This window comes from Grus americana, chromosome 25 (genome assembly GCF_028858705.1).
Source record: "Grus americana isolate bGruAme1 chromosome 25, bGruAme1.mat, whole genome shotgun sequence".
Lineage (NCBI taxonomy): Eukaryota > Metazoa > Chordata > Aves > Gruiformes > Gruidae > Grus > Grus americana.
In genome coordinates this window covers 2591429-2610659 of record NC_072876.1, presented here as the reverse complement: position 1 = coordinate 2610659, position 19231 = coordinate 2591429, and the positions used below count along the sequence as shown (strand labels likewise).

General features: G+C 53.7%; 1 protein-coding gene and 1 long non-coding RNA gene across 3 annotated transcripts; one reads left to right on the top strand and one right to left on the bottom strand.

The window, feature by feature from the left end:
* Positions 1–109: 109 nt before the first annotated feature.
* Positions 110–10522, bottom strand: LOC129196261 (uncharacterized). 2 transcript variants are annotated; one of them, XR_008574123.1, is made up of 3 exons: positions 8962–10522; positions 3655–7597; positions 110–1234 (listed from the first exon to the last, which is right to left on the bottom strand). It is a non-coding gene; the product is annotated as an uncharacterized LOC129196261 (long non-coding RNA). The 2 variants fall into 2 exon arrangements; XR_008574122.1 differs by lacking the exon at positions 110–1234 and adding an exon at positions 8295–8858 and having other exon boundaries at positions 4235–7597.
* Positions 10523–15033: 4511 nt separating this feature from the next.
* On the top strand, positions 15034–19058 carry GPR25 (G protein-coupled receptor 25). Its single transcript, XM_054803886.1, has 4 exons — positions 15034–15201; positions 15872–16004; positions 16148–16287; positions 17795–19058. Exon 4 carries the CDS (start codon positions 17916–17918, stop codon positions 19002–19004), a length of 1089 nt encoding a protein of 362 aa, XP_054659861.1. The 5' UTR covers positions 15034–15201; positions 15872–16004; positions 16148–16287; positions 17795–17915; the 3' UTR covers positions 19005–19058.
* The last annotated feature ends 173 nt before the right edge of the window (positions 19059–19231 follow it).

Below are 19231 nucleotides of genomic sequence, written 5' to 3'. Positions count from 1 at the left end.
GATGCTATAATGTGTCTGAGTGCCTGGGGCAGCAGAGTGTTACCCAATATTCTCGAGACTTTCACAGAAAGCTGCCTTTTGTCTTTGCTTTGAGTCATCCATTGATTTCCAGCAGGGAATCGGCCTGCTGAAACCACACAATAGAGTAACTTTTGTATTCTAGAATATACAGCTCAACCTGTGCAGATGGAAAGCAAATAACTTCGATTAAGTGACGGGACTAATATATGGTAAGCTGGTATTTATATTCTTCAGAAATTGAAGTGATACATAAACATGCACTTGGCATCAATCTCTGTACTCTTGTAAGAAGATTCTTTGTTTTCCTACTTCTCAGGCTTATGGTCTTATTTCATTTCCAATAAGAAAACTGGCATTTTTCTAGCTGACTAATTCAAATTCTCAATCTTGAGGGGGTGGGGACAAGGAATGCTTTCGGACTAGAACTGGAGGTAGTACAAGATGGGAGTAGGAACCTTCCTGTTTGATTTCAGGGGTTTGGGTTGTTTGCTTGCTTGTTTTTGTCTGTCAGAGGAACTATAATACTGTGTAATGACTCATTAACATAGAGCTCCGATACTTCAGGAAGTCACTATAATTAACTAATATCTCATCTCTCACTTCCATATAAAGGGACTAGATTATCAGCTATGGACAGGGAGAGAAAAAAAGGTTCTTTCAGCTCCATCATTAGAACCGAGGTTGGCTATGAGCAAATCAATACAACAAGACATAACATTTTCCCCACCCTTAAGAATTTATTTTGCAACTTTTTTAAACACAGTCTTAACAGGTTCTCTTAAAAAAAAACCTGCGACATTACAAAAATAATTATACAAAAAATATCACTTTTCAAATTTGTCAGCATTAGATTAATGAATGTCACAAATAACAGCAAGCTGCATTTCTTTTTTTTTTCCCCCAGACGTTAACTCTGTTCTCCCATTAATACATATTACTTCCTTTACAAGGGATTTGATAAATGAATACAGGTGACAAATGACTGCTGCAAATGTACTTTTAAGGTTAGTTCTCTACAGTCTTTGAAGCAGTGGTGGTGGTGGAATCAAGGGGGAAGGGATACTTTCCCCGTTGGTTTTCATTTAGAGGTTGCTTTCTTGAATTCCTTTTCACGAGCTCCGAGTAACTTGGTCTGACCTTATTCCTGACCCTGCTTCGAGCAGCAGCCTGGAGACCTCCTTAGGTCCTTTCCAACCTGAATTTTCCTATGATCCTAAGAACAAACACAAATAAGGTTCCATTACATTTCTATGAATGCAAGTAGTTCAAATTTATGGCAGCTATGGTGTAGTGATTTTTCTACACAATATAAGGTCTTATTCATCTTTCTAACTGGCAATCATTTAACTGGCCTGAAGGGATCAATTGATTGAATTTGAAGTTGAAATTCCAATGACCTTTTATTCACTGGCCACATAGAGCGAACCGATGTTTAAAAATGAAAGTTGGCTACAGTCGCTGCCTGTGCTCCAAACCGTGTTTTCTACTGACGGTGAGCCATGCTAGGGACATGTGATGGTTGGCCCGCTTTTCTCCAGGCATTCAAATTGTCCGTTTCTTCCCCACGCTGATGCACGTAATTTAGTAATTTTAGGTACAAACTGGATGATGAAACACCCGCAAGTTCTCACAGTTTACTTCTTACATTTTTCTTCAGTTATTCAAAGATAATCAACTGTATCTTCCACAAGCCCCTTAACGTAGACGAGATGTCCCACGGAGGACAACACAGGAGGATGTACACGTACATTTTTACAGAAAGAAACATCTTTCTCAATGCACTTGACAATGATGTGTCCAGAAACCTCAAATTTAGCTGTAGTGCTACAGAAAGCAGCATGCCATTTAAAGACTTAAAAATGCAACAGAAGCGTAAGCAAAGACCTCCAGATACCCTTCTGCTTGCAGCGTGGGGAACTGAAGACCCTGCCTAAGACACGTTATTCTTATCCTGATCGCTTTCCCTCAGGCTCACTGAATCCTAAATGAATTTACAAAGTATATTTAGTTTCACCATGCTAGAACCACCTTTCGTAATTATTTCTATATGTAACTCTGTAATTATTCAGAATTTAAGAGCGACCTATTGACAAACAGCTTGCGTTTTCTGTTGAAAGCTGCAATAGCCTAAGGAATCGGTCTTACAGAACATACGGTCTAGTGAATTTTTTGAGGCGAGTTCTGTCATTTGAGGGCCATATCACAGCTGGTTCTGAGCAGAGGTTGCTGACTCTGAACTATCACTTGTACAGTTGGGAGAGCTGGTTCTGTGCCGCTCTCTCGGACGACACTAGAGCTTCGCATGGAAAAAATCCTCAGCGCGGAATAGTAAAATGAAGCTGTCATTACTGACCTTTACGAACTAAAAAATTTCTGTGCCTGAGAGTGCCTCACTGAACTCAAGAGTGTTTTGTATGATAGACACTTGAATGCAGTCAGCGATATCTGGATGCGTCACAAGTGTGTATTTACTCTTAAACTACTGAGAGAATAGCTACTTGAGATTGACAGAGCAAAGACATCTGTGAATCGACTGTGTGCAGGCAATTTACTATGGATAGTATTTCAGAAAAGTGCTCTTGCGCTGCTATTCAGTGAGATTTGCATGCCTGTGAAATGTCATATTATCTTCCTGATTCCTTTTCTCCTTCTCGCATGAATGAGGCACTCTCCACATTTGCCTCAATGAAGGCTTTGTTTTCGTCTTCAACATTCGGCGCAAACTTTCTGGTGATCAGAATGAAAAATGCTATCATAACAGAGATTTTTTTGCTTCTCAGACCGCCAGTTTAGGAATATTGCTTGCTGGGCAGATGGAGCTGAGCACTTGCTGAAAGCATTTGGATAAATCCACTTGCTTTTTTCCTCTACAGGGCCTGACGCGTGTGTCCCACCAATAATGCTTTTGGAAAGATTATTCTGGCACAATGTGTAAGACTTGAGGACTTTTCACTTTGCTTCGGGATGCTTGGGTCCGTCGTATTGCATACTTTTTCCTTCGCCCAGGACAAAGAGGGAGGCTTGCCCCAGCCCACAAAGCAGGAGTAGCACCGCTCAGTAGTATTGCTGTGTTTTACTGACAGGCCGGAAAGAAGGGAGGGCGACCGGCTTAACATTGCGACGCTTGGTATTACAGACTGTCGCGCTGACATCCAATTTGGGATGACATGTTCCGCGGTCAGGAGGACCTAATAGGGAAGTATATTTAACTGCTAAACCCTCTGTCCTTGGTAATTCAGAGAAACTCAGTGGAGAAACACGCACTTACTCAAGGGAGTTATCATATGGGGATTTCCTGTAAATGTGTCTCAAAAGAATTTTCTAATAATAAGATAAATAACATGGGTGACCCTTCCCAGAGGCTATACTGATGTGCTGAGATGTTTCTGTGAATATGGGCCGCATAGATAATAAAGACGGACAATGATAAAGAGACTTTTTTTTAACTCTCTGTCGCACTACAGATTCAGTGACCAAAAAAAAAAAACAAACCAAAAAAAAAACCCCCAAGCTTGCTGATGGTAAATAATTGAAAGGAAAATACTGCCTGAAATTCGCTTACAAAGTCACTAAAGCAGGGTCACTTTCCCCAAAAGAAAAGTTGTGTTTTCATCCATCATCCCAGGCACTTACGGAAAACTTAACAGGGAAGGCTAGGCATCAAGTCTACCGGAGATCCAGGAAATATTTTCTAAATTGTATCCCAGTAGAACGAAAACCTTCCTTGAGCTGTAGGGTCTAAGAGAAAGGAGGTTATATATGGCATTATTTTTCTGTTCTCTAATGGAAACTATTGTCTGACTTTGCCAGAGCCATGGTTTTCTAATTGTTGGAAGTAATTTGCCCAGATTAATGCTCTCTGTTCATTTAACGTAACTTAATTTCATAACACTACAGGCTTTATCAGTAGTCAAAATAACCCCTGGAAAACCCCAGGAGGCAAAAATGCTTGTCGAGTTTAGCTGTTGAGGCTAGATGATGCTGCTTTGTGAAAAATGAAGTAATTGTTTTGAGGGAAAGAACCATCAGAAAATTACTGGGTCTATCTTAATTCTTTGTCTTTCATCAGACGTGTTATTCGGTCGTAACTTGGCTTTTATTTTTATGTTTATGACAATGCCTTTTTTTGTATCTCTGGTAATACGGGAGTACTGTGAGCTTTCCCTAAGCCTATACTACAAGGTATCACAACAGTTACTTACCCATAAAAAACCCCCTCACCTGATTTTTTATTGGATTGAATTCGGGATATCACCTATTGCAAAGATGCGTGTGAAGGCACAGATATTTTCTGTTCCAACTTCACGTTGAAAGCGTCAGCTTACATAAAATCATAAAAGCTGTTATGTTTTGGGTTTTTTTTTTCTCCTAAAGAGAATTGCCTTCTAGTATGTAAAGTATCCTTAAGTGTTCTTCTCTGCGTATACCACGTATCGTTGTTTGCAATAGCTACAGCTAAGGAATTGCCTGTAGGTAGGAATGTTCTCATGTCTTTTCTCCCTTAGATGTGGTAATATACTCCCAATTCTGCCCGGGACCCATTTACACCACCAATAGCTATCGGTCAGTCAGTTGTCTTGCCTTTGACCAATCGGTCTGCCGATTCTGAATGCTAAACGTAACCGTTGAGTTAATATGAGCTCTTGTGTAATTCGGCATTGTTTCGACTCCTTTTTTCCTAAGCCTGGTCATCCGAAGCACTGTCCAGTGCCTTTATTCAGGATGGGAGAAGGTCTTTGGAACTGTAAACACGTTCAACACGTTAATGGTGTATGAGACTTCTCAGAAACACCGTTTTGCAGCCAGAAGCTACCAGTCTGCACAACCGCCCTTCAAAGAAAAGAAAAAAAAAAAAGTCGTAAACCAGCTGTAACAGCACGTGGTGGTTATTGCTCAGGGCTGATGGTTTCGCCTTCAGTGCTTGCCGTATATTGCCGGGAGTTTACGACTTACAGGATATCGCTGCGATTGAGAGCTTACGGTTTATCGATCGCTGTAGTCTCAGGCATCATCCCTTATCATTTAGGATTCAGACTCTTCTGTTTAGCGTCTGTGGTTTGCTAAAGTAAATTAGAAACTCCTGAAAGACACAACTCTTGAGCTCTAACCCTTAAGTAAGATTTGTAATCTTCTTCCCTCACTCTGCAGGGTTCGTCTCGCTGCAGTCTCATTCAAGACCTGGTTTTGATAGTTTCATTACATGCACCCAAGACTTCTCTGGAAATTGCTAAGTTGTTGGAGAGAGCTGTGAGGAAGGTTATACTGTACAGCCGTGCGAGATTGTGGAAGCACAGATGCGTGAGCCTGACATGGGGCTGGGTAGTAGTTCCGCAAGGACTTGAGCAAGAGGGTTCATGGTGGTTACCCACCCACAGGGACCCACAGAAAGCATTAAAATTGTAAAAACGTCAATAATTTTGAAAGAAAACTTGAGGAATTGGCAGCTAGCGTCTCAGAAACACCAGGAGCAGAAGCCAATCCTTCTCTAACCGATAGCTGCCTGGGCAGCGGCAATTCTTTGCATTTCATCGGGAAAACGGGCAGTGAGCATATTACTGGTTATCCTGCTAGCTCATTAAATCACAGTTCTTGTTTGTATCTGATAACGATTCTGCTTTATACTCTTCACTTGTGTAGATGCTCCTGGAGTGGTGTTTGCACACAGTAAAAGTTGTCCTGCACAAGCTGTCCTGCAGACGAGGTTACGCAGCATCTCTGAGGTCACCAAGGACGGCAGGAGGGAGCGCTCCCTGGATCTGTTGGGTTCCTGCGGACCCTTTGCCATCTTTGGTTGGGGGGGCAGCGGGGTGGATGGAATCGAGGTAACACAGAGATCAACACCCCCACTCTAACCAGCGTTTTGTGCTGCTGTGTCAGGGACCGTGCGTTCATTGATACTGGGACTCCTCTTAATTTAGCTAACGAAGCCCACAGAACAGATGAGACACTGGAAGGAGGGGAGGGTGGGAAGGGGTCGGATGGGACATCCCTGTGTAAACCCAGCCTAGGCATTTCTCTGTTAAGAGGTGCTCCTGGGGAGAGACAGGAGAGCAAGAGACACTCCCGTCTCCCGAGATTCCCCTTCCTCCTTCAGTGGCCATATTCACATCACTACATACTATAGTTTAGTTGATCACCTTTATGCCCGGGAGCACAAAGCACTCAAAGTCAAACCTTGCTGGAGCCTGGAGCAAATTTTTCCTTGCTTGTGGTGGACAAGGGCCATGGCAAGCACGTTCCTCTTTGTCACCAAGATTTCTCTTGTCCGCCCATTGAGGATGACCCTGCCAGAAGGTGCTAGGGAAAGGGGAGGATGACATCGCCCAGCAATGGCTGCAGGCAGCTTGGGGTTAGCCTGGATGGCCCATTTGATCCTCCCCGGCTTTTCTTCTCCCATTCTGGTCTGCGGTTCCTTCCCAATATGGGCCAGCACACGTCCACCCCCAAACAATGCTCCAGTACTCACAGCAACCTCAATCCACCCACCATCCTGCCCTCAACCCCCCACGACTCCGGATGTCTCTGCACCTCCCTTCACCGTTTGCAGTCGGCCTCTCGGTGCCCACGTGGTCCCGTCCCGTGCTGCAGGAGAACGGGATGGGTGGCCGGACACAGCTGGGGCTGAGGCACAGACCACCCAGAGACCCAGCATAGGACGGGTCGCTCCCCGCATTTCCTTCTCCCATTGCAGCAAGACAAGCACAAGCTAGCCCTTGACTTCACGCCGATGTTAGATTACATCAGGGCAAAGAGCGAGGCTCAGCCGGGTGGCTTCCAGCCTTTCGGACTCCAACACGGGCCCAGCGGGAGGCTGATGCGCTTCCCAGGATGCTCAGACCATGCTGGGGTGCTCCTTGCTGCCTGCATCACGACTGCATCAGCTCTGCGTCCCCCAGCACCGCTGCACAGCCATGTTTTATTGGATGAGCGGGGGCTGCCGGAGGCGGGGGGGAGCAGAGAGTCGTCCCTTGCTTCTCTGCAAGGCATGATTTCTCTCAACCTAGTGTGCTCCCTGCAAACGTTACTCTGGGTTGAGGGATATTAGTTGTTTAATGTAAATAAGTAGGCTTTAATTAGAATAAAATGGCTTAGGAATATAATAGAGAGTGATTTGTGCTGTTTGCTTAGCTTTACTTAGCAAGAGTGGCTGGATTTGCTGAAGCCTTAGGCCACGATAGAGGTATTTTTCTCAGTAATTTTCCTAGTAGTTTTCCTAACAGTTAGCACAGTGCTGTGTTTAGTCTTTTAGTACGGGAAAGTATTTTGATATCACACTGACGTCTCGGTAGTGTTTTTCACAGATTCACAGACTGGTCAGGGTTGGAAGGGACCTCTGGAGATCATCTAGTCCAACCCCCCTGCTAGAGCAGGATCACCTCGAGCAGGTCGCACAGGAATCACTCTAGGATCACCTAGAGCATGTTGCACACTTCTTCCAAGTCTGGGATTCTTCAGTTCTCCACGTTCCACCAGCAAGGGCGGGTGCATGAGGAGTGTAAACCAGAAGATCAGGAGGCTCCAGCCTTCGGGGGAAAACTGTGGAAACTGCAAGTCAACGAAGTAAGAGCTTGCCTGCCTGGACACAGAAGAAGAATCCGATTAGATGTTAGAAGACCCCAGACCAAAAATCACCATTGGACTAAAGGATGCGTGGACAGCACGTGAGGGGCGGGTGTACGGGACCCAAGGGTGTAACGGACGCCGGATTTCTTTGCTCTGGGTCCCTCTCTTTGGAGGCGCCCAGCCTGGGCTGGTCCTGCTGCTGCACCTTTCAATTAAATTAATTATTTTAGAAAATCCGACGCTTGGGACTCTGCTGTGGGAAACCTAGGGTTGAGCCTGAAGAAGGAGGAAGCGCACCCAAGAATAAGTGTGCGTGTGCAACACCACAAATGGTGTGTGAATGCTCGGGCAGCAGCTACTCCTTTAACACTCTGGCTGCCTGTATCTCCTGGCAGCACTTCCACTTGCCCTGGCCCAGGAAGGAAAGGAGAGGAAAAAAAAAAAAAAAAAGAAAAAAAAAAAGTGCATTGAAACCAACAGCAGCTTCTGCATTCATTAGTCAGCTCTCTTCAAGAATCACGCCTGCTCTAGCGGGGCACCATCAGGCCTTCGGGTATGGAAGGAGCAGGCAGGGTGTGAGGAAGGATGGAGGCTGCAAGCGGAAGCTCCAAGGGGTGGGTGGAGGTACCTGAGCAGGTTGTTCAGTGGGTGAGGTGTGGGCCAGGCTGCTCGGGTCCTTAGCGGGGTCTTGGGTGCAGGTTTGCGGTTACCCGTGCATGCGGCGAGAGGTTCCTTGGGGTTAGCGTGTGGAGGAGATGGGATGCTCTGCATGTGCGTCTGGGCTGTTGGGCGCGTTGTGGGATGCAGCGAGGGGAGGATTACTGCACAGCGCCTTTGTCCATGCTGCTGCCTGCATTGTCAGCGTTCATGGATGAGTGTGCGTGCACCAATGTCTGCATGTGAGGGGGGAGGCTGTTACGCCTGCGGTACCCTGCCCATCCCTCTTTCCCTGGTCACAGCATCCATCTGCCTGCAGGTGAAGTTAACTGTCTGCGGGTGGGTGTACGCGCCTGCGTTCATGCTGGCTGTGAGGCAGAGCTGCTCCCTCACTGGGGCTACGCCAGGGGTGCAGGACATGTGCCTGCACGTGTGAGTGTGCATGCACACGCCTGCATATTTTATGGTGCGGGGGTCTCCTCCCCTGACTCTGTGTGCCTGTGGAGACGTTTTGGGGTCTGCAGAGCAAGTTTTTTTCCTCTGTGGCTCTTTTTGGTTCCAGGGAGCCTGGGATCCTTGAAGTGCTCTGGTCACCTCTGTCGGGCTGTTCCAGGGGCCTGCGGGGGGGACACTTGTGGGTCGGTGGGTACTGTGATCTCTCTCTGGGACTTTTTCAGGGTGTCTGGGATGTTTGCAGGGGTCCCTAGGGCTTCTACTCACCTTTGAGCTCTGTTCTCAGTGTGGGGGAGCTCCTTCAGGGGTCTGCAGGGCAGTTCCTACCACTTCGCTACCACATTTGGGCTGGTGTAGGGGGTCATCTTGGGTGTCTGAAGCTTTTGACGGTTCATTGGAACCACGGCGGCATGCCTTGAGGTCTTCACCACGTTTTTCGGGCGGTTTGGCGATGCTCAGAGCTGGTCTCTCTTGGGAGAATCGTTTCAAGAGTCTTTAAGCTCCTTCCCACAGGTTCGCCGAGCGAACGAACGTTACCGCGCGGAGGGCTCTGTGCTAAAGCTCTGCTCCGTGAGCTTCGCTGCCCGTCGCCGAACGCTGCCCGAAGACGTACGTGGCCGACTCCCGCGCGCTGCAGCCCCCGTACTCACCGCTGCCCTGCTTCGCTGCCCACCGACCGGCACCGCCTGCGCCCGCCGCCTCTTCCTCAGCGCCTGTGAGGTGGGCCGTGCGGTCTCGTCGCGCTCGGGCCCGTTTCTCAGCCCCGTGGAACGAACCCGCCCGTCCCCGGGACTCCACGCAGGAGCGGCGGCAGGAGGAGGCGCGGGGGTGGCAGAGGGCGCTCCTACGTGTGAGGGGAGCAGAGCTCTCGGGAGCGAAACGTCACCGCGGCCCCGCAGCAGGACGCGCTCACGGCTGCCCTCGCGCGATCGGAGCGCGGTGCGTCACGCGTGGGCGGTGCCGTGCTGGGGGGGGTGTGGGTGCGTGGGGGGGGGGGTGGGTGCCCTCGCGCGGGCGGAGGTGGGTGCTGCAGGCACGCGGAGCACGCATGCGTACACGCTCGTTTGCGCTCCGCCACTACAGACCGTCCCGTCGCGAGCGCGGCGCGTCATCCCATTGGTCCGCTCTTTCCACCACGTGGTTTTGGCGCAGCAGCGCACGCAGGCGGCGCGGTTTTTCACGTTGCGCTCCCGGGAGTCGCGGCGCTTAGCGCCGCCCGTTCGGGTGCACGTCGGTGCTGCAGCCGGCTCTACGCACGTGCACGACAGCCTGCGGCGCTCTGCCGCTCTCGATCACGGCCTGCTAGGGTAGACGCCCGCACGGTGCACGCACGTTTCGTCCGCCGGTGCCAGGACTGCCGTCATCAGTCTCCCGCGTGCGTAGTACAGCATCCGGGCTCCGGCGTGCGCACGGCTGCTCGGCGCCGGCAAGTTCACCGGTGTTCCGGTGGCGGGTGAGGTAACGTTTGTGCTCGCCGCCCCGTCCCGGTGCTCGGTCACCGTCAGCGTACCGTGCCTCTGTCCGCTGCCGTCGCTCCGTGCCGCCGGGGGCTGCAGACCCCCGCCGTGCTCGGCAGCGCGCGCTCGGACGGGCAGCGCCTCCGCCCGGTCTCTGCTGCCCCCTGCTGTCCCGGTGCGGTCACTGCTGCGCGTGAGCGGCGGAGGGCGGCCAGACACACGCGGCGCACGGCGCATGCGCGGGCCGGTCGGTCGCAGTACCGCTCCGCGCTCTCCAGGGGGCAGCAGAGAGCGGGGCCGGCTGCAGCGCCAGGGCGCCGCCTGGCGGTGAGCAGGGGCGCGTGTCCGCCCGCCGGCGGCAGCGGGTGTGCCCCCCCCCAACCCCCAGTGTGCCCCCAGCCCGGGTGTGCCCCCCCCCAACCCCCAGGTGTGCCCCCAGCCCGGGTGTGCCCCCCCCCCAGCCCCCCGGGTGTGCCCCCCCCAACCCCCAGTGTGCCCCCAGCCCGGGTGTGCCCCCCCCCAACCCCCAGGTGTGCCCCCAGCCCGGGTGTGCCCCCCCCCAGCCCCCCGGGTGTGCCCCCCCCAACCCCCAGTGTGCCCCCAGCCCGGGTGTGCCCCCCCCCAACCCCCAGGTGTGCCCCCAGCCCGGGTGTGCCCCCCCCCAACCCCCCGTGTGCCCCCAGCCCGGGTGTGCCCCCCCCCAACCCCCAGGTGTGCCCCCAGCCCGGGTGTGCCCCCCCCCAGCCCCCCGGGTGTGCCCCCCCCAACCCCCAGTGTGCCCCCAGCCCGGGTGTGCCCCCCCCCAACCCCCAGGTGTGCCCCCAGCCCGGGTGTGCCCCCCCCAGCCCCCCGGGTGTGCCCCCCCCAACCCCCAGGTGTGCCCCCAGCCCGGGTGTGCCCCCCCCCAGCCCCCCGGGTGTGCCCCCCCCCAACCCCCAGGTGTGCCCCCAGCCCGGGTGTGCCCCACCCCCACCCCCCCGGGTGTGCCCCCCCCAACTCAGCCCCCCGGGTGTGCCCCCAGCACCGTGTACCTTCAGCCGGGTGTGCCCCCCCCCCAGCCCCCCGGGTGTGCCTGCAGCCCCAGGTGTGCCGCCAGGTGTGCCCGCAGTCCCGTGTACCTGCCACCCTGGTGTGCCGCTGCCCCGTGTGCCCACCGCCCCATGTGCCTGCTGCCCTGTGTACCTGCCACCCCGTGTACCTGCCACCCCGTGTACCTGCAGCCGGCACACTCACGGAAACGTTTGGAAGCGCCTTTGCGAAAATTTTCCCTTTGCTATTTTAGAAGAAACCAGCTTGGGCCGCATCGTGCCGCCCACGTGTGACATTTGTTATCCAGGAGGTACAAAGCGTTGTTCCGTGCCGTCTTGTCAAAGTTCAGAGTTCTTCACGTGTGTTTTTGTGCATTTGCCTACAGTCCTAGGGCCATCTTTTGCCCCCCCCCCCCCCCCCCGCTTTTTTTTTTTTGGTAGTAACTGGCAATTTTCCTAATCTTGTGACACCGACAACAAAAGGAACGTAAATAGCACTTGCAGTGTGAATCATCAGGCTGATGTTCACAGTTTGTGTGTGCTGCGTTTACGGAGGAAATGAACTAACATGTTTAGTCTCTTGCTTTTTAAACAGTTGTATGTTTTTATGTTTTTACAGTGATGAATCTTGAAAGTAATTATGTGTGTCCTGTAGTAATATCAGTACTGGAAGTTTTGCAGGTGTTCCCTGTAAGGTTCTTTGGTGCTGAATTACATTTAAAAACTATCGACAAACCGTTTCGTGGAGAAGGAAAAAACACGTACCAAAGAAATGTACCTATGTGTGAAATTCTCAGACCAGGCAGCTTGTTATAATTATAGACAAATTTTTAGGTAATCACTTGAACAACACAGCATCACACATTGCAGTCATACAGAAATAATACAGTTGTTCTTCACAGAATTCTTATTGTAATGAATTATACTGAAAGTTTTTTCTTATTAAAGCAAGTCAACTGCAAATACAAATAAGTACGTACTTTACACCAGTAAAATACACCAGTACTTTAAAATGGAGCATAATAAAATATATGCGGTTGATTAGAGATAACTATTTGGAAGAAGTCAGAAGGGAAACCTGACCTGCGTAAGTATTTGTTCTTGTGCTATATACGCTACCTAGAAACTGGATACGTGAAAATTATATTGTAGCAAGACTACAGTACGGTAATTTGCTGGATTCACAAAATACACAGAAGCAAACTAAAGAGATTTTCAGGATTCATTTTGGTATTTGGCAAAGTGCTGTGTTAATTTATGCAAGAATATAATTTTTAATGTGGATGCCATTATGTTCTCACAATTATTTTAGCCTGGGGAATAACAGATTAAAATTGTGATTTCTCAGGGTTTTTACTTAGGAGCTGTAATTTAACTAAAAGTATGCTAATTACAGGCAGATCCCAAGCTGCACATTACAGGCTTATTATTAGTTGTCTTTGAATAGCAGATTATTAAAGACATACTTGTGTTCTGTATTGCCATCCAGAGTATCCTAGGATTAAATGTAGGTGGTAATATTACTACTGTCACACTGTGCTTGTGTAACTGATTATCATCAGACCCTAAATAAATATGGAATTTAAATTCATATTAGTTTATGGAAGCTGTTAATGTTTTGAGTGTACAGACAGAAATGATTTTTTGGATGAAATTGTTCTTAATACAAAACATTTATAACGCATACTCATTTAATTGTAGTGAACTGTTTAAAATTGTTAATGCTTTTCTGTACTATGGCATTTATAGAAATAAAATTTTGATCTTTATTTCTGAGTTGTTTTGTGTTTAGAGGCTCAAAAATTTACAGATGTTTCCCTTTGCCAACTAATTGTGGCGTTCCTAATCATTTCAGTGTTTCAACCGTCAGGACTGGCGTGTGCCATTTCACTGGAGAAAGAGGTCTAACTATGATACAAAGAAACTGATTCAGCAGAACAGTCCACAAGGCAGAGGCTGTCAAAGTAATTAAAACATAAGCACTTTTCCATTCCATTCTTCTCTGTACCACAGGTCCTAAGAACGTGCAAAACATCCTGCTGAGCTGGAGCTGTTGTCATAAGGCTTACACCAGTATTCTGTCCCTCGCAGTGGCAACGGGAGATGCTATTTAGGGGGAGCACGTAAGTCTTGCCTCTTTTTGGAGTCTTTTCCTCTCATGGCCTCTGGTGTTAGGGATGTTAGAAACCGCAGCCCGTTTAGGCTCACCTTATACAAGATGGTAGCTTTGTACCTTTCCAACTCAAAACTTTGGTTTTCATAAGATGCAGGGGATGTGACAGCATACGGTACTGAGGATGTGGGTTCACCAAGGTTTTCTGGAAATGTGAAACAGTAGCTTGTCCTGTCGTCCGTATCCCTCCTGGTCATGCCCAGGACTTTTTCAGACCTTTTTCCTAGCAGCCACTGCACATCTGACAAGGCAAGTCAATTAAAGTCGGTTACTAAAAAGTCCCAGCTTACTTGCTGTCCTTGCATGAGAAGTTCAATAATGAAGGTGAAGATAGAGCAGTGGGAACAATGACAATAAGGTGGAAAGGAGAGAAAGACACCCACGCAATGATAAAGCTGTAGAGACTCGTGCCTTAGCGATCTTCCACTTGCCTTCCCACACACCCCAGGGCCTTGCATTTGCCCTGCAGGAATCACCTTTTTCATCCAGGTGCACCACAGCTCCCCCCTCCCCGGTTTGCTTTCTGATGTCCTTAAAGTTGGGAGGCATCCTGTGGCCCGTTTGCATTTTGGTGTGCCCTCAATTCACCCCCCATTTCCCATTTTGGGTTGCCCCCGAGCCCGCTACGTCCCTTCTGGTGAGCCTCTGCGCCCCGTGTTCGTCCTGCAGCAGGCCACAAAGTTCTCCGTTTAGTTTTCTCCCCTCTCCCAGTTTTCTGGGTGCTTTTTAGTGATCTTCACGATCAGCCGTTTTCCTTTCAGTGTGCCCTAGGAGCCCTCCTTTGCCTTTCCTGCCCCAGAGAGGGGCCTGCACCAGGACCCGACCGACCAACTGTTCCACCAGCTCCGGGAACAACCGTAGGGGTGTCGCGGGGGCAGCCCCTGAGCACACTCACCCCCAGGACTTGTTACGTGTGTGAACGAACACTCGACATCTCCTTTGCACGGGGCGAAGGGCAGGGGAGGGGGGTGTGGGGGGTGTGGGGGCCATCGCCTGGCCCCCCCGCTCCTGCTGCCAGGAGGTGGCTGGGGGGGGGGGGGGGCTGGTGCTGCCCTGCCCCGGTGGGAGCCAAGGCGGGGAGAGGAGCGGCCGTAGAGCTGCACCGAGGGAGCAGGTGAGGGGGATCGGACGTCCCTCAGTGTGCCCGCAGGGTCAGCCAGCAGGGAATGCCGGGAGTTGTAGTCCCGGGGCACGGGGCTTCCGGTCGGCCATGTTTGCTCCCGGTGCATGCCGGGAGATGTAGTTTTCGCTGTCGGGCAGCCGCATTGGCGAGGCGTAGTCCTTGCTACCGCCGCGACGCGAAGTGGCATTTTGTCGCCAGTTTCATGTGGCTTTCGGGTCGGGGGGGGCCTTCCGTCTGTGGCAGCGCCCCGCAAACGCGGCGAAAGGGCGAATGAACCGCTGTACTGCAGTTCGAGCGCAGCGCATGCGCGGTGGAGCGCGACACCGGCCTCACAGCTGCCGCCCGGCGGCCAAAAGTCGGTACTGCGGGTCTCGATCTGCGCATGCGCAGTAGGGGCGTTACCCTGCTCTCCCTGCTGTCGCCTGGCGAACAAAGTTCAGTACTGCAGGTCTGGGTCTGGGCATGCGCACTGGGGTGCGTTGTCGCCTTCGCTGCTGCCGCCCGATGACCAAAAGCCGGTACTGCGGCTGAGGAGCCGCGCATGCGCGATGGCGTCCCCGTGCTGGACGCCGCGGTCCGCCGGTAACGGCCAACGCGATGCTGCGGTGCCTGCAGGGTGATGCCGCCGCGCTCCTTGCTTCCTCCCGGTAAGGAAACTGTGCTGTCACCCCCCTCACCCCCACGTGCGTGGTGCCAGCAAAGCCCCGAGGAGCAGCACAGTGCCAGGTGAGTGGTGCCAGCGCTGGGGCATGGGGCCGGGGCTGGGGGACCTGGGGGTGATGGGGACCTGGGGGTGACGGGGACCTGGGGGTGACAGGGACTCCAGGGGTGATGGGGACTCCAGGGGCGACAGGGGCCTGGGGGCGACGGGGACCTGGGGGTGACGGGGACCTGGGGGCGATGAGGACCTGGGGGTGATGGCGACCTGGGGCGTGATGGGGACCTGGGGGTGACAGGGACTCCACGGGCAAGAGGGACCATGTGGGCAATGGGGACCTGGGGAGCAATGGGGACCTGGGGGGTGATGGGGATGCCAGGACCCTGAGGGACAATGGGGATCTGAAGGGTGATGGGTGCCCAATGGGTGGTGGGGACCCAAAGCGGTGATGAGGACCCCGGGGATGATGGGAAGACATGGGGACCATAGGGTGGCCTGGGGACAGGGACACTTGGACACAGGGATCCTGGAGGGTGCCATGTGCTGCAGGACAGTGTGCGTGACCCTGGGCTGTGACACCCCAAGACCCTGGGGCTGGGGGACACGGGGGCTGGTGTCCAGGATCTTGCTCTGCACTGGCATGTGGCTCCGGGTCAGGGAGCCGGGCAGCTCCTCCATCCCCTGGTGACCCCATCTCCTGGTGACCCCATGCCCCGCTGAACCCTGCTGCTCCTCCAGAGGCTGACGGGAGCGATGTCCTCTCCCTGGACATGGCCACTGATGGCCATGGGAGCCTCATCCAGCCCAGGAAGGTGCCAAACCCAAGATGGGAGTCCCAGAGCCACCGGGAGCTGCTCTTCAGCCACAGCAGGTGAGCGGGGACAGGACCCCAGCAGACCCAGTGTCCCCAGTGTGACCAGTGTCCCCAGCAGCAGCAGCGTGGAGATGGGATGGTCCCCAGCTGGGTGGCCAGGTGGAGGTGGCCCCATTGAAATCCATCTGTCTGTCCCCCAGGGGGATCCTGCCCTGGCACAGAGCTGAGCTGCCGCAGGTACTGGAGAGCCGGCGGTTGAGGCAGCTGAGGGAGGAGCTGTGGGGACCCCCCCTCTGACCTTGAGCAGCAGCTGAGGAAACACCACTAGAGGCTTGAGGAGGTCTTTGCCATCCTTCTGTCTCCTGTCTGTCCCAGGCCTCCATCCCTCCATCCCGCCCAGCCCTCCTGCCTTCATCTCACTGTCATCCATCCATGCATCCGTCCACCCACTCTTCATCCCTCCCCCCATCCTCCCATCCATGCATTCATCCACCCGTGCCATCCATCCATCCCTTCCTCCCTTCATGCATGCATCCATCCATCTGTCCATCCAGCCATCTACCCATCATCCATCTCTCCATCCATCTATATGTCCATCCATCTATCTGTATGTCCTTCCATCCATCCATGTATCTATCTGTCCATCCACCCGTCCATGCATCCACCCCTCCATCCTCCCATCCATCCACCCAAGCCCCCTCAGCCCCCACCCATTCCTCATTGCCCCACAGATGTGGGGAGTTGCTGTGGGAGGGCACACCCTGGGGGCAGCTGGGAGAGGCCATGTCATGGGGACAGTTGGGTGGTGGCCGGGCTGTTGGGTCGGTTGGGTTGAAGAACGGCATGGGGAGGCTGGACTTGGGGGGTGGCTGAGGGAGGCTGCATTGGAGGGACGGGTCAAGGGATGGTCAAGGGTGGCCAGGTCACGGGGTGGCTGATGGAGCCTGGGTTGATGGGACACCCAGGCCAGGAGATGGCCAGGTCATGGGGATGGCCGAGGGGACACAGACCGGGACGCATGGCCACCCCTCCCGGGTCCCACCTGCTGCAGCACACGTGGGAGGCGGCAGTGGGGCCGAATCCGGACCCTCACCCTGAGTTCCTGCTGGTGTGGGACAGCCCGAGGAAGATGAAGCTGATGGAGCCGAGTGCCTGGCAGATGTGAGCAGGAGCTGGCACGGCAGAGCGGGGGGCTGCTCCCCCGGCACCCCCCCAGCGTCATACCAGGCTCCCCCCATCCCCAGCACATCCCAGTGCTGGGAACAGCACCCGGCCCTGTCATTCTGGGAGGGCTCGTGGTTGGGGGTGGCCGTGGGTGCTGCTGCCTCGGTGGCCCCAAAGCGGTGAGAACCAACGTGCCAGGGGCTGGAATGAGCTGGCAGAGCCAGGGCAGCACTGGGGGTGGTGCGGGCATGCGGCGGGCAACGGTCTCACCCCAACCTGCACCTGCTCTGGCCCTCTGAAAAAAAAATAATACAAGAAAATAAAGGGTTTTATCTGGTTTTCTTGATGCAAATGTGCTGGTGATGGGGACAGGGATGGGGACAGGAATGGGGTGGCATTGGCTTGGGTTGGTGGTGCACGGAGGGGACAGAGGGCAGCTGCGGTGGGAGAGCTGCAGGGCAGGGTGGTGGCCGGTGGCTCGGTTGGGTGGTGGTCACACCAGTCCAGATGTAGGTTGGTGTCCACCCAAGGCCTTCAGCCATCACTTGGTGGCACAGAGCCTTCCTCCACCCCCTCGGTCTTCCTCTCCCCCCTCCTTTTTTGGAGATTTCTTTCTTCTCTTTTTTTTTTTTTTGGTTTCCAAAATTAAATGCGCTTTACCTCCTGCCCCTTCCACCCTGCAGCCCTTGCCCTGTTGGAAAGGAAGTGTGAGGTGCTGTTTTTGAGCAGATCTGAGATCAACAACCCAACCACTGGGTGCGGCAGCACCATCCTGGGCACCGGGGAGGGCACCTGGCCACCGCCATGGCTCCCGAGGAGCTCGCCAGCTCAGCCGACTACGATTACCCACCGGTGACCAACGTGACGGGGAACTGGGAGGTCTCCGGATGGGAGGTCTTCTTCACCACCGTCTTCATCCCCATCCTCTACTCCTTCATCTTCCTCCTCGGCCTCCTGGGGAACCTCTTTGTCATTGTGCTGATGGCCAAGAAGAGTGGGGGCAAGAGGATGGTGGACACCTTCGTGCTGAACCTGGCAGTGGCCGATGTCATCTTCATCTGCACCTTGCCCTTCTGGGTGGTGGCGGGGGCACGGGGGAACCGCTGGCCACTTGGCGAAGGGCTCTGCAAGGTGAGTAGCTACGCCATTGCTGTCAACCGCTGCTCCAGCATCCTCTTCCTCACTGCCCTCAGCGTGGAGCGCTACCTGGTCATCAGGAAGGTGCTGGACACTAAGATGATGGGTTCCCGAAGGCACGTCCGTGTCACCTGCGGCATCATCTGGGCAGCGTCCCTCATCCTGGGCGCCCCATCCCTGGTGTACCGGCAGCTGGACGGAGATGACTGCTGGGATGAAGATGGAGAGGACTTCAGCTTGACCATGGTCTTCCTCACCTTCGTCCTGCCTTTGGGAGTCATCTCCTTCTGCTACTGCTCCATCTACTGCCGGCTCCAGCGGCACGTCCGGCTGGGGAGGGGCGTCCGGCGTTCCCACCGTGCCATCGTCACCATCGTCGTAGCCTTCCTCTGCTCCTGGTTGCCCCTCAACGCCTGCAAGGTGCTGCTCTTCTTCCTTGCCAAGGGGACACTGGTCCTGTCCCAGGGGCAGGAGATGGCCCTGAGGTGGGTGGTGGCCGGCAGCACCTGCCTGGCCTTTGTTAACAGCTGCGTCAACCCCCTCATCTACGCCCTGATGGACGGACACTGCCGTCCCCGATGTCCCTTTGGTCTCTGCACACCAGGGACGAGTCCCGGCGCAGCCGCCACCTCCTCCACCACTGACTCCAGCCTCCTCTTCGGTGGCCGGATCCGGACCAAGACCCCCCCCGGCCCGTGGCACAGGAGCGGTACTGAGCTCCAGCCAGCACCAGGGATCCCACGGGGCCACTCGTGAGTCATCCCCCCCCCCCCGCTCCTCCTCCCCAGTGTCCTCGGGTGCCACCGCCGTCCCCGCTGTTCCCCCCGGTCCCCAGCTGTAACCCAGCTCCAACCCATCCCGGTGCGATTCCCAAGGGAGCTGCTGCCCCCCCCACCCTGCCCACAGCCTCGGTACAGGCAGGATCCGACCCCCAGGATAACCCCCCTCTGCCCCATTGCCCCCCCCGCAATGCTCTTCGTAAG

Bases quoted from the DNA above. Each gene is read 5' to 3' on its own strand.
- GPR25 (XM_054803886.1), top strand. From the start codon at position 17,916: ATGGCTCCCGAGGAGCTCGCCAGCTCAGCCGACTACGATTACCCACCG.